Below are 15,391 nucleotides of genomic sequence, written 5' to 3'. Positions count from 1 at the left end.
TAATTTTTATTCGTCTCTTAGCAAGCAAATAGTCTTATTCCTAGGAAAAAGCTTTATTTGACTGTTGAAAAATTGATTTTTTTGCTACCTGAAGAATAAGTACTAACTGACTGTTTAACTGACTATTGAAAAATTGGCCCTTAATGCTATAGCTATTAGCTGTTTATAATTAATTTATTTAAACTAATGATAAAGTAAAATAATCAAGATTAATAAAGAGAATAGGCATAAAAACCAAAAACTTCGTTACACTCCAAAGACTAATTTTTAAAGGTTAGGCTATCTTCTATAAACTAATTTCAGAACGCTGCTTAACTTTGAATTTTTAGCTTAACTTAAGAACTTAAAATTATTTTGCATTGTATTTGATTAAAACAATTTACTTTATTATAATATATTTAGAAATGGCCCCCGCAAGAGCATACGTCAGTCAATGCTATTAAACTATTTTATATTTAATCTAATTTAAAGTGCAGACAATCAATATTATTCGGGGGTAGTTTATCTATCTTTGCATCGTCACTTATAAGATACAAAAATAATTCTAGTACTGTTGTATTCTTTTTTTAAGCAATGGTTTTTTTTTTGGTTATTATCTTTTTTGTTTATCTCTTGTTTGCTTTTCTAAACATTTTAATGTATAATTCTTTAAATGCTGTGAAAATAAAATTTTTGAAATTCCTTGTAATAAATAGATATCTTAATAATGTATTATTCTTTGTCACTCATTTATGTGAGAACAGTATGTAGGTTTAAATGCAATTTAAGATATAAACACAAGAAAAAAAAGTCAAAAGTTTAATATGCTTATTTTAGAAATATGTAGTACTTGTTAGTCAACATTGTGTCCAATTAATTTTTTATTTTCATGACAAGACAAGTTAATTTTGTAAATTGTTAACTTCGCCTACAAAAATTTATGATTTTCTATTAGAATTCCAAATAGTGTTCATATAATTTTCGTTGATGTTCACTGTATAAGGTGTACCAAAAGTACTGGTCCAAACAGAAAAGGTCTGTTTGGGTACTGCCTAAAACAGAAATATTTATCCTTTTTTAACAATTTCAACCCATTTCCTGTTTGGGTACTCTGGAATTGTGTAGTTTTGTTCATTATTTTTGACAAAAAAAGAAATATGTATTTCTGTTTTAGGCAGTACCCAAACAGACCTAAAATTGAGGAAGACCATCTTATAATTAAGACAGTTCTTGTCACGTTTAAGAAAATCACAGATTTTGTAAGTTTGAAAATTATTAATTTTTCGTCGATGATTCGCTTGTGGTTACACGCGAAAAAAAACAATGCAACCAAAAAATGTTCATCTTAGTTTAAAAATTTCATATCTTGTCTCCGACCCCTTTAAGTTACTGACAAAAAAGGTACATCTCAGCAAAGCAAAGTTTTTGGTTTGAACTTTACGGGATTGGCCTTACATTCCACTCTTTTTCATGAAAATCGCTTCGATTTTTTACTACCTACATTAGGGTGTTCGTTATTTAGGTTTTTTTTTTAGAGAATCAAGTTCCTAAGTGTAAAAACAGTTTCTAAATAATAAAAAAAAATTCTCTAATTTATTTCAGATTTGTATTTTGACACTAGATGACGCCCCAAGAGGGTTAAAGTTTTTTATCATTTGAAATATGTATGTGTTGACTTATGAGGCCATTTTTTTTAGATATAAACTTCAATCAACATTTTTTGACGAGGTTCTTGTCTACATTAAACAACGTTTTCAAAAAGGTATAAACCATTTTTCTATGACTAGGGGTTTAGTCAGGGCATGCATGTTTTTTAGGGTTTATTAAAGCAAGCATGTTTTATTAAAACAAGCATATGAAATAGCATGAAAAATAAAATACAAACAAAAAAAACATGCATGTCCTGACTAAACCCCTGGTCCTAAAAAAATGGTTTATACCTTTTTGAAAACGTTGTTCAAATTTGGACATTTTTCATTTAAGCCTATATCTATGGCCTCATAAGTCAACACATACCTAATTCAAATGATAAAAAACTTTAACCCTCTTGGGGTGCCATCTATTGTCAAAATAAAAATCTGAAAAAAATAGAGGATTTTTTTTTGTATTATTTAAAAACAGTTTTTCTACTTAGGAACTTGATTCAAAAATAACGAACGCCCTAACCTACATACCTTTTAAAAAAAGAAAAATTATTTTTGTAAGAATTTTTACTTTGTCAAAAAATGATTTCATGCATTTTTCATCGAATTTTTTAGAATGAAAGTTATTAATCGGGTAGACTAATCTTTAACTTGTTGCTAGTTTTTTTTTTTTCTTTTTTATATAAAATTTATTTTAACATGATTGTCGTGAACAATCAGATCCCTGATAAGCACCTTAAAAATAAAAGTAAACCATCATAAACAAAAATTAGACCAAAACTTTAACCTTTGATATGAGTCTGAAATTACAATTTGAGTGGTCTTTTAACTTGATGGAAACATGTAAAACATTTTAATGACAAAATTATTTCGCGAGTTTATGATATGACGCGACATCCATATAAATTTTTTTTTATATAATTTTATCTTATCCGGCTGTCAGGTTTGTCAGTATCCGGAAACGCATATTTTAATAGGAAGGATGCCAAGGTCAACAATACCAGTTTGTGTGTGTGATATTAATTTATCACTATCCTTGCGTGTGCATCATCATTTCTTAATGCCAATGCTGTGATGCGCTCGAGATTTTAATTTTAATTACAAAAATAAAAATGCATTGACTATCGTGTAGTCGTCTATAACATTAAATTGTTTTTGTTTTAATTAGATAAGACTCGAAGTTTTTACCTTAAGCTATTAGAAACAGTGAGGGTCGAAGGAATCATCGCGATAAGAAAATTTATCGAAAGAAGAGATGCAATGTATGTATATACCTAGACAGAAAAAAACGAAAATCAATCAATAGATGCTTTTGTATCTTTTATTTTTCATCTCAATCTTCTTTCAGTATTTTTATTTTGTTTTTTTTTTTTTTTTTTTTTTATTCTATGTCGCACTATATTCTTGAACACACGAAATGCGCAAATTTTAATTAGTTCATGATTGATCCTCTACTAAAACGGGGTCGTAATAGTTCGGTGTTTTTTTTTTTATCTCTCGGTCATATTTGAAAAATCTTCCTGTCTCTTTTTTCGTTGGAGTGCAAAGTCTTTAGATCATTCTGGATTATTAAATTAACAGAATAAAAAAAAACATACCCTTTCTATATTTTTTTACAAGCCGAATCCATTCCAGTCTCAAAGTGTTAAAAACGGGTCGTTTAAAGAAAGTCATAAAAATTAGGCGAAAAAAAAAGAAGAACGATGATAGTAGTGAACTCGATACGGATCGTAAAAATTCAATTGTTAGATCATTTGATGATGATGGCGATGATGAGGACGTTACGGACGATATAGTGCTGGAACAGGAAGTTAAAAAAACTAGACTAAGACGACGCCCTAGTGATAGATTAAAATGTGATTCCGATAAAACCGATTCTAATGCATCGTCGACATCAACATCGTCGAGAAACGTCAAAATTGTGCGATCACGATCGAAATCTTACACAGATTCAAGTAATAATATTCCTTAAAAATCTTTCAAAAATCAATTAAAGCAAAATAAAAAATCTCCAGGCGAATTTAAAAAAAAAAACATACCTAATAAATTTAAATATAATTAAATAGGAACAAAATCAAATGTGTTTGGATTACGAAAACAATATTATTTACCATAAAATGCTATCTATAATATGTATGTCTCGATCGAATCTAAAAATAACTCTTCAGATCTTGAGAGTTTTTTTTTTAAGTGAAAGTTATTTTCTTTAGTTTTGCTCTGCGTTGTTACTTGATCTTGACTTATATTGTGTGACCGTGTAATACATTGCATGTGACCAAGAACGCAATGAACTGAAAAAAAAAGACATTTACAATAATTTTAAACTTAATTTGTTCATTGCTAAAACTTTTTTTCGAAATAAGTAGTCAATCGCTTTGCTCGTTTATGGGATCTTTCAGATTAGTGAAATGTAAATAAATGCATCAGAGTTTTCAGAGAATTTATTAATTTATTTGATAGAAAAAAATAACAAAACAATGTCATTTAAAACGGATTAGTTCTCAGAACAAATCGAAGAAATTCAAGAAAAAACTAGACCAGATTTAAGCACTGAAAAGTCGTAACAAAAAAAAATCTCTCAAACATAAATTTTTTCACGTTAATGAGTTACCTTTACGCTACACTTAATTTTCGATTTTTTTTTTTTCTATTTTTATGAGAAATCATCGCAATACATAATACTACTTGTTAACTTCTTTTGATACACAGTAATCAATTTAAATGACAACTTCAACTTCATTCATAGCTTCAGTTACACTCAAATATGCTCAGTAGAATTCCCGCCCTATTTAATTTTAAACTTAATAAAATGTATCAGTTTTTTGTTCCAAAATATAAGTTAAGAAAGAAAATCAATTCTTGTCCATTTTTTGAGTTTTTTTTTATATAAAAAAGTTAGGATAAATACATTTCTAAATATAAGAGAGAAGGGCAAACTTAAGTTATGCAGTTCTAAAAACGGATTATTTCTTTAAACAAATTAGTTTCAGTTGAGTAAAAAGAACAAAGTTTCAGAAATTTCACATTTAGGAATCTGGTTTTCTTCCATTCCGATTGTAGTATTTTTTTTGTCAAGTAAACTATAGATTAAAAAAAATCTAACTTGTATTCTAATTCAATTTAAACACTTTAACTTCGTTGAACAAAAGAACCTTATTCCAATTAAAGTATACTGCCCTTTCAATAAATAAATCATATTTATTGTCAATTAACTATTCCACGACAAATCTTTTGTTGTCCTTAATTGAAATAATTTACAAGCGGAGTGATATTCAATTGAATTATATTGTGTTACACATTCTTACTAACGAATTGACGTTAATTATATTCAAACTATCTAAGGTTACGAAAAATTTTGTTGAATGTTTGAGAGGAATGAAGTGCTAGTGTTTCATCAATGCTAAATAGTTAAGTACATAAAGTATTTTTGTTAAATATCATGAACAAAAAAAAAATATTTGATAATTAAATTTCATGAAAGAGCCCTCAAAAACACATTTAATAGAAATAAACAAAAGTAAACAAAAGTAAGAAATAAACAAAAGTAAAGTTACTTATGTTATAACTATAACTATAACTAAAGTAAATGACATTTTTTTTTTTCAAAGTTTTACTTAACTACTTCAAGTAAAATTTTAGATTTCAAGGTTATTCTTTTAATATAATACATGCTAATTTTTTGATAAAACGTAATCCAATCATATTTACGTTAAAAAAAAAACATCGAATTAAATCGCTACATTCGCCTCGAGTTTTTAAAACGTAGCTATTCTCTATACATAATCTATAAAATCAATATTCTAAATAAAATCAGATATGAAACAGCTTATCGGCAAGTTACAAGATCTCTGGCCGGAACATAGTGTTGCACTTTCCATTCCAAAGGAAATAGACAAAACGAAAGAGAAATTAAATGGAATACCAGCAGAAGGTATTGAATGTAAAATATAATTATTGTGAAAGTCAATCAATTTATCACAGTTTTTGTATGAAAAAAAAGAAACATAATATATATTATATTTAAAGACATTATTACCAATTTTACCCCTCATTTTGTCCCTCATAACACTTTGAATTTTGTATCAAGTTTTGTGTGTTAACAAAATCTATAACTGTGACAGACATTTTTCTAGTAGATTAGAAACTTTGTTTGCATTTTCTGTCAGCAGATCGTAATAGATCTTCGTTTAGCTATTATTTTAATACAGAACCGATTTTTATTTATTTTTTAGAGTTTTTTTTTTAAGGTCAAACAGTAAAATTAATTCGGAAAATTGTAAAAAATCTAAACAACGTTCAAGTATTTCAATTTTGAAATTCGCTTAGTTGTTGCCTACAAAATTAAAAAAAAAACGTATTCACTTTTTAAATACTGATTTCTTCAAGGAAACTGATATATTTATATGTGTTTGCAATTTTTCTATAAGCCATCAAAATATAAGTTACCCTCAAAGTTCTTTCACTTACAAAATTTAAAATAGAAGAAAAAAAAATACTTATAATAATAATTTTAACTATATGCATGTTTTTCTCGGCGCTGCACAGTGTGGCCAATCACGAATCTAGCTGGACAAAATTAATAACTCGCGTTGAATCGACTTTTTTTCTAAACAGTTTTAAACAAATGAATGTGAATAGATAAAATTCTATAAAAAAGAAAGATTTTTTAAAAAGAAATCTATAATTTCTGCAAAAAGTGGGTCAAAATAGTGATGAAGAAAATGCATTTTTATAGTATTTGAATTTATGTTTCCGTAAACATATTCTATGATTGGATATACTTAATTATTTTAAAAAACGCTTGAAAAATCTCAATAAATAAAAACTCTATTGCTATTCACGAAAAAAGAGAGGCAGAATAATTAGTTTTTATTAAGAAATAGAACTTTTACACACGTTTTTGACAGGTGACATACATGATTTATTTTCTTAATATCATGCTTTAAATTAAAATTTTAGCAATGATTTTAATTAAATATGCTTCATAATCATAAAAAATGGCATCACCCTTAAAAATATCTGCAGATAATTTAAAAAAGTAACTCCTTTTTGTGCGATGCAAACTTGAAACATAAGGGCCTATTAAAAGCAGCTGTGTTTATATTACCTTCGATGTTTTTCAAGCTAATAATTCTCTAAATTTCTTCCTGACCCTATTTCTGCCCTTTTACACTTGCTTCCTTTTTGCATTGAACTTCTTTTAAATGTCCCGACAGAAAAGCATCATTCATCAATGATAATGCCTCATTAGTTGAAAATTCCAGTGTTTTAGTGGTTCCAGAGGATCAGAACTTAATCTTTTATACATTTTGATCCTTCACTCAAAGAACATTTCGATAAATCCTTTCCCTTATTATTGGAATATGCTTTTTCAATTTTGCGGAAAGCGATTCTACTGATTTTAACTATTTTCTAATGGATAGGTGCACTTAGGAGACTTTTAACCTTCCGTTTGTTATATTTATCCCGTTTTTTTAGTTTTTAAAAATTTTTTTCTTCTTTTGTTTCACTATCTACTGTTTTTGTTTATTTAGTTATCACATAATATTGGTCAAGCAAAATGAAATTCATGTTTAAAGAGCGGTCCAAAGTGTCTTCCACCTTTTTTGTCTTTTTTTCGCTTAACTTGAAGCACAAAACTTTTATATATGTTTTTAATTTTTATTTAATGTCAAAAATGTTCCAAAGATGATACCTGCTCATTAAAAGATCAAAAAAACTATCTTTTCGATCTTATTTGGCAGTTTTGACACATTTTTCGAAAATTTGTTTTTTTGAAAATCTTGACTTCATTTTGAAAAGTGAAAAAAGTTGTATGGCGGTCGAGAAAACGCGAGACATGTAAATAGCTAATCTTAATGACAACACTCCACAATACATTAATTAATTAATTTCAGACCGGAAAAATGCGGAAAAATTAACTTTACCTCTAATTGAAAAACAAAGATATTTTTTTTTGCACTTCCTAGCCTTCTTACAGAATTTTTTTTTTTTTAAATAGTTGCAATGGTAATTAATAAATAAAAATTATAATACTTTACCTCCAAATGTAGATTAACAATTAAAAAAAATAATTACAACAAAAAAACTACCACAGCGTTTTTAATCGTCAACCAAACTCAAGCGAAAAATAGAATACTTTGTATTATCTATATCCAACTGTTGACAAGAACCAACTTTCAAGCTTAGCTTCCGTTAATCCGAGACGAAAACAAAAAAACCAAACATGAATTTCAGTTACCTATTGTATTGAGAAGCTCAACTCATGATTTAAAATCATGTGGCTAAACTTTTTTTTTCTATTTTGTCCAGTCAGATTGGCGAATTACCACACTGTGCGCTGTTATGATCTCAATGTCAAGGGGAATAGTAACTATCCCACGTATCTGCTTTACACTAGTGATCCGCCTGTGGGGTTGGCCGGGTTGACCTCAGAAATCGGCGGCAAGCCTCCCGGTTTTGTATTGTTCCATTTCTAAGGCCAACTGAATGCTTGTGCTTTTGCATTTGCTTGTACGAGGAATTTAGGCCTACCTTTCTTTTTATTTCGTGCATGTAAGACCTAAGGTCTTTTAAATGCATACTGCACGGCACTAGTTAGAAGGTACTGTTGGTACAGTGAATTGAGAATAAGATGATTATTATCTAGAACCCACACCTCCAGGTTAGTAGTCAAGCACTATATCCACTGCACCATTGCCACCCGCAACTAGTTTTCAGCTTTTTTATACTTTAATTCACTTTATTCTGTACAGCTAAGCTATGAGTACATATTGAGGATTCTGTTTCATTAGTAAATTTCTCTTCCTTATATATAAAGAAAGGAGTTTAGTTTTAAAAAAGTGTCAACGATAGCAATATTAGAGAAAATTATTGTGTTCACTGCGGTGTATACGTGCTTTTTCGACATTTTTTTTTTACATTATAATTTAATCTCTTTTAATAATTTCATTTAAACGCTGAACAGGTGAAGTTATAACAGAACAGTAATTGTTAAATAATCTTCTTTCTCAAAAAAAAAAAAAAAAAAAAACAGACTTCGAAACATAGCTTCCTTTTTTGACGAAAAAATAATCATTTTTATCAAAAAACTAAACCGACTTCCATGGCTAAAATTGGGTTTTATGGTTTTTCTAATAGTTCCTATGGCCAGAACTGAACGAAATTTAAATGGGACCACATTGCAGCTATCCAATACAAAAAGAATTATCAAAATTGGTTCACTCAGTCCATTATGTTACTGAGGTAACAATCACAAAAAAAACAGACGAATTGAATACCTCCTCCTTTTTTGAAGTCGCTAATAAACCTCCACGATGATCGTGTACTACAAAAATCGACCTATAAAAGTCTAAAGAGAGGTAATTTACATTTGTTTTCAATTCTTTATCTAGTTCTACTCATAGAAACATTGATTAGCAATTTTATTTAACATTTGATTCTTCAGTTTAGTTTCAGCTTTTTTGCAAATATTCTCCGAATCTTATGTGATTCGGTATTGATGATTTTGCAAAGTGATGTATTTGAAAAAAACACTGAGCCAAATAACATTGTAGAATGTAATAAAAACAATTTGAATTAAATTCAAATCAATTCAAATAATTGAATAAAAAATGTGAATATTTTTTAACATTGATTCACTTAATTGAATCATTTATTTGCAAAACATGATAAGTCCATGATTTTTAATTTTTCAGGAGAAGAAAAAAACGTTCTATTTTCTTTTGATATGCGTAGCAAAATTTATAAAAAATATATTCTGTAGAGCTCTTGCCTAGCTACAAAATACCGTTTCGTTTTTAATTTTTGGAGCGATAGTTCAAAAGATAAAAAATAAAAACGCTTTTCTACTTATCATACTTTGAAAATAAACGGATGTGAAATTAGTTTTAAAATGGAAATACAATTTTGCTTTTAGCCCCAGTCTATCAAACAATTGTATTAGAGATTAAAATACAATGTCCGGACTATTTATTTAACTTTAAAGTAGCTTTAAACTTAAGATTTTCAATCATTAGTCGAATATAGCATTTAGACAAAAAGAAGCTGTTGTTTATTTTCAAAAGATGATAAGTCTGGGACTTATTATGTTTTTGATACTAAAAAAATATTTCGCGTAACTGTAAAATCGGATATAGATGGAGTAGATGCTTCATATTTTGAAGACAGACGTGGTTATCCCTGGAGTACTAATTTAGTCAAAAAAACGAAATTTGAAAAAAGTGGACTTATCATGTTTTGAAAATAAATGATTCAATTATGAAATGCATTTTTTCCCTCAGTGTACTAGACTCTTAACCCTTTGTTTTCCGGTGGTTAAAATAAGAAACCACCTTTTAAACTTTATTTTTTTACTTTTATCCCAATTAAATATATCAGCAAATACCTAGTTCAGAAGTTTACTAATATTATGATATTTACTAGTGCAATGGATATATTTTTTTCTGGTGCAATATTCAAGAAATATTTTAAGTTTTTTCAACGTTTTTTTAATTTTTTTGATAAAAAAATTGCTCCGGGCAACAAAGGGTTAAGAGAGTTGATATTCGTCTGACTATCCGATTTCTGAAATCAGAAAAACTTAAAAAAACACAATAATTTTTTTAAAGTTATCGTTCAACGCTTTGGTTTGTATTAAATATGCTGAAAAAGTTTGGTAGGTACATTAAACCCAAAATAGGAATTACATTAATTCATACCACAAAAACAACTTACTCTTATGTTTGTAGAACAAATAAGATGGTTATTTTTTAAAATTATTGAGAAAGTAAAAAAATTAAAAAGACAAATACTATTTTCATCGAAATCTTTTCCTAAAAATGAAAGCCATAGTTTTTTGAACCAAAGTTATTCCACTGCACCGTTTCCTAACTTTTTCTTTCAACTTTATTAAGGACAACATACACTAGAAATTCAGAATTAACAAAGCTACAAGTACAACACAAAGAAAAAAACAACGCCTTGGCGTTACAGGTTAAGTGAGTTGACGTAAATATAAAACAAAAATTGTATCTACCAACCAAGTTATCTTCAATTAACTAATCCTATTCCCAATCTAGCTAAATTGGTATCCCGAATAGAACATATTTTTCTTCCCATTAGACTTCATCAACATCATAATGCAATTTAAAATATGGTAAAAATTAAAATATCTTTTGTTATGTATTATTATTGAATCATTCAAGCCTAAAACATCGCTAGCCTCCAATAGATTTGTATATTTTATTTAACAATACCTTAAGCTTACCGCTTTGACGTGTAACTCTTGTATCCGACTGGTTCTTGTGGTATTTATTAAAGAAACATTTTTTATTAATTATTGTAAAATTGTAGGCAGAGATGGTTCGAAAATTACAACGGTGGTTGCCACACCAGGACAAGGCACTGATCGTGTGCAAGAAGTTTCATATACAGACACAAAAGTTATTGGCAATGGAAGTTTTGGAGTTGTTTTCCAAGCTAAATTATGCGATACCGGAGAACTGGTAGCAATTAAGAAAGTTTTACAAGATAGACGTTTTAAGGTAAGGTTGAATTGAAGTTCAGATATAAAATTTAAAAAAAAACTAGCATTTAACTAAACATATTAAAACTATCCTCTTTTCAGAATCGGGAGTTGCAGATAATGAGAAAATTGGAACACTGTAATATTGTGAAGTTATTGTATTTTTTTTACTCGAGTGGTGAAAAGGTAAGAAAATGTAAAATGTTATCATTTGTTAGTTTTTTTTTTCAACTTTCTTTTGCCAATTTCTATTTATCAGTTGCATGTATTTAAAAAAAAAATATATACATATATGTACCTACTTATAAACAAGCCGAAAGAACTGTATACTAGTTATAGAACAAGCATTGCTGAAATGATTACACCACTGATTTAATTTATTTATCTATCAAAATCATTTTGGCACTACAAAGTTTTATTGGATACAATTCTTTGAGTTACATATTACAATTTTAAACTTTATTATTTGTTATTAGAAATCGCATCAAAAAGCAAAACAAACCGAAACGGGATAATAAAACAAGAATAAATAATGTACTAACAAAATAAATGTTTTTTTGTAATTATGTTAATATGAATTTAACATAAAATAGATCACCTTTATTACAGAATCCTGCGTAACTCGTAGCCAAAACAATTTTTAAAAAATAATGTTGATATTTATTATTTGAATTCAATCTTCGAAAAATCTTCTCATTATATTTTGTTTTTAAAACCTTGATTCTAACCATATTGTTGGTGTTTCGATTTTCTTGTGCGAAGCTCTGAGCAATCATGTTTCATGGTCAATTTTTTTTAAACGTTTTTACATTAAAGATTCATGCAGGTGTCAATCTCGTTTTCTAGTTACCAAAAATTCTTTGCAAACTGAGTTTTTATAAAATACTTACAACTTAATCAAATTTTCAAAACAAAGTCTCCTTAACAAACAATTTTTGAATTTTGAGTCAATTGACAAGTTTCACGTTGGAAACCAGGGAAAAAGTTTTACTCAATATGCAAAAATTTTAAATGGAGACTGTAAACGGGAAATCTGATGCAAAAAAATATCCATGAATATTTCATTTCCATTTTTGTTTCAATGTTTCATAGTACCAACGATTACGACGGATTCAATGTAATGAGGATGGCAAAATAAACACATCATTATTTAATTTTTATTTTGGATACTTGTTTTGTTAATGACATTTTACGTTTTTTTCTTATATTTCGTTTATAATTATTTAATATGAAAAAAAATCCACTATATGTACATGTTTAAAAAAATACATATATTACTATCGGCCATCAGTTAGCCGAATTTCCCATCGATTTGGGAATATTTGCGGGGGTGCTTAAACCACAGGTAGATATTTTTCAACTAACAATACAATTCACCCGTACATTTTAATTTTCTTTTCTTATTTCACGATATTACTACCATTTTTTTTTTAATTTCCAATCCATATGCAAATAGCTAAATTGTAAAGTACATAATCTTATGAATTTACATTTTACCGCTCGTCCACATACATATATGTAATAATATATGTTTTTTCTATTTTTTTTTATTTTTTTTGTTTTGTTTTTATTTTGTTTTTATATATATTTATATAAAAAATTGTTTTTACACAAAAACAATTACCCACGGTTTTGCAAAAAAAAATGTGAGTGTGTTGTCAAAGAAAAAAAAAAAAAAAAACATAATAAAACATCATTGATAATAATAATTATAAAATTCTCATTAGTTATGCCTCAATTAAAACGTTTGGATTTGCATGTTTTGCAAGTTGGCATTTGTACTGTTTATAAACTCCATCTAAAAATTGAAAAACAAATTTCCAATCCAAACTTAATTCATGATAAGGCCGATTAACTTTTACATATTTATAAATGTTCTGAGATACAAAAGGACAAAGCTACCCTTTGAAAACACTTGATCTTTTTTCCACTCTTCGAGCAGGTACCAATTGGTCGACATTCGTAAGGGTCTTAAAAACATCCTTCTAATCAAAAACGATTAAGAAATTATGTCAAGAAATACCTAGAATACCGGTTTTTAAAAGTTTATTAAAGTTAGATACTCTACGAATTAATTTAATTAAAAATATTTGGTCAAATTCAACCTTTTGTGCATTAATTTAAGGTCACATCACCGTAGTGACTAGACAAACTGCTAACAGTTAATAACACTGGTCAACAAAGTTCGGTAATATTTCAAGAACGAAGGCTAATAGAATTTTTCTGATTGTGAATTCGAGTTCAGCTACCCAATAACCTTCAGAAAAGTATATTTTGGTTCTTGTGGCAAAACAAGTTTAATTTGGTTGGCCAGTGTTGTTTCTGATTCAAAGACCGCTATTTAAATTTTAAGTATATCGGGTAGTAAAAGAGATATCGGAAAGATCTAAACATTTTTTGAAAGAACAAAACCAGTTCTTATAGGCACCGTTACAAATTTATTCACAATGAATTACCCCACATAAATACATAACCTCGAAAACAGCCAAAATGACTATTTTTGACATTTTCTAACGGTAATATTTCAAAAACGGAGGCCAATCAAATTTTTCTGACTTCAGATTCGGATTCAGCACCCCAAAAACTACTAGAAAAGTATATTTTGGTTCTTGTGGCAAAAAAAAAGTTAAATTTTGTTGACCAGTGTAATTGCTGTTTTCGGATAATTTTTTTTTTTTTATTTGTATGAACAAATTTTTGAGTACTGTACAGAACGTTGGAATATTTCTTGTACGAAATATCCTCTTTTTAAAGTTCACCAAAACAAATATACATATAATAATAATAAATCAAAAATCAAAAACATACAACTTGAATAAAAAATAGTACTCAGCAATGTGAAATCTAAAATAGGACCAACAAATACAAAAAAGGACGTAGGTAACTTTCAATGTCTAAATGTCAGCATGTTAAATTAATATGCATTTTGTTTATATAAAACCCGTATTTTGAATCTATGAAATGTTTTATTTTTTTGTCACATGAAGTAAAGGTACTGTTTTTTCCAATGTTGTTTTAATATTAATATAAACTTTTTTTGAAGATGACATTAGATTATTGAGTACCCTTTCGACATAATATATTTTGCTTTTTGATGAGATATCCTCTATTTTTATTTCCTAAAATGCTTGTTCGTTTTTATTTTTTGCGGTGGTTTTATAGACGAACAAATATTTTTTCCACAAATAGTGTTATTTTTTTTTTTAATTAAAATCATTTCTTCATCCAAAATTAAAAAAATAAAATAAAATACTGAAGAGACTTCGTAGTTTATATACATCGAAGGACAAAATGCAGTCATCATATACTAATTCCTTTATTATGTTGTTTTATGATTTTATCTTTCAGCGGGATGAAGTATTTTTGAATTTAGTACTCGAATACATACCGGAAACCGTATACAAAGTTGCTCGTCAGTATGCTAAAACTAAACAAACGATACCAATTCATTTTATCAGGGTAAGTTATTTTGTTTAGTTGTAATTATTCTTTGAATTTGTTTTTATACATGTTTATTTATTTCAGCTTTATATGTATCAATTATTCAGAAGTTTGGCATACATACATTCTCTGGGCATCTGTCATCGTGATATTAAACCACAAAATTTATTGCTAGACCCAGAAACGGCTGTGCTTAAACTTTGCGACTTTGGCAGCGCTAAACAACTGCTCCATGGCGAACCGAATGTTTCGTACATATGCTCTAGGTATTACCGTGCACCCGAGCTAATATTTGGCGCAATTAATTATACCACAAAAATTGGTAAGTATAATATTGCTCTTATTCATGGTGACCATGTTTCTTTTACTTTGCAAAGTTTCGACATAATGTTTTCAATAACTGATTACAAAAGTTCACTTTTGGCGACTGGCTCTCGTTAATGTTTACTAATAAATTTTCAGATTTCTTTTTTTTTACCTACTATATTTAAACTTTTTGCTGTCTTTTGTTCTTTCACCCCAGAAAAGTTTAAAAAAAATGGCACACACAGTAAACAAAAATTAGCTGATAAATTTAATTTAGATAAGAAATTTAAATTTTAATTATATAGCAGGTGAAATGCGTTTGATCAGGAATGATTTTCATATTAATTTTCATGCAAATCAAAAAAATTCAATTCGACCCATGATTTTTATTGCAATTTATTTCAAGACGATCGGTCATGAAATACCAGAATGGTGAATGCTAATTTTCGTCCTGCATCAACTAGATGCACTTGTCATAGCGTTATTTGAAAAAATAGGTGTGACACAGGTGTGTTAA

At 28.1% G+C, this 15,391-nt stretch overlaps 1 protein-coding gene across 6 annotated transcripts in view; it reads left to right on the top strand.

Annotated features, from left to right (window-relative positions):
- Positions 1-15,391, top strand: part of LOC129911058 (protein kinase shaggy-like) — a 50,423-nt gene that overhangs the window by 27,215 nt on the left and 7,817 nt on the right. For 4 of the 6 annotated variants that reach the window (XM_055988707.1, XM_055988709.1, XM_055988708.1 and 1 more), the window contains 5 exons: positions 10,956-11,146; positions 11,230-11,313; positions 12,419-12,472; positions 14,476-14,586; positions 14,653-14,890. In XM_055988707.1, coding sequence (XP_055844682.1) covers positions 10,956-11,146; positions 11,230-11,313; positions 12,419-12,472; positions 14,476-14,586; positions 14,653-14,890 — 678 coding nt within the window. The remainder of the gene's footprint in view (positions 1-10,955; positions 11,147-11,229; positions 11,314-12,418; positions 12,473-14,475; positions 14,587-14,652; positions 14,891-15,391) is intronic. The other 2 variants (XM_055988710.1, XM_055988711.1) reach the window with 1 other exon arrangement.

The sequence above is a fragment of the Episyrphus balteatus genome, chromosome 2 (assembly GCF_945859705.1).
Source record: "Episyrphus balteatus chromosome 2, idEpiBalt1.1, whole genome shotgun sequence".
NCBI lineage: Eukaryota > Metazoa > Arthropoda > Insecta > Diptera > Syrphidae > Episyrphus > Episyrphus balteatus.
Note: the sequence above shows the minus strand (reverse complement) of the source record. Positions and strands in the feature narration are given on the sequence as shown.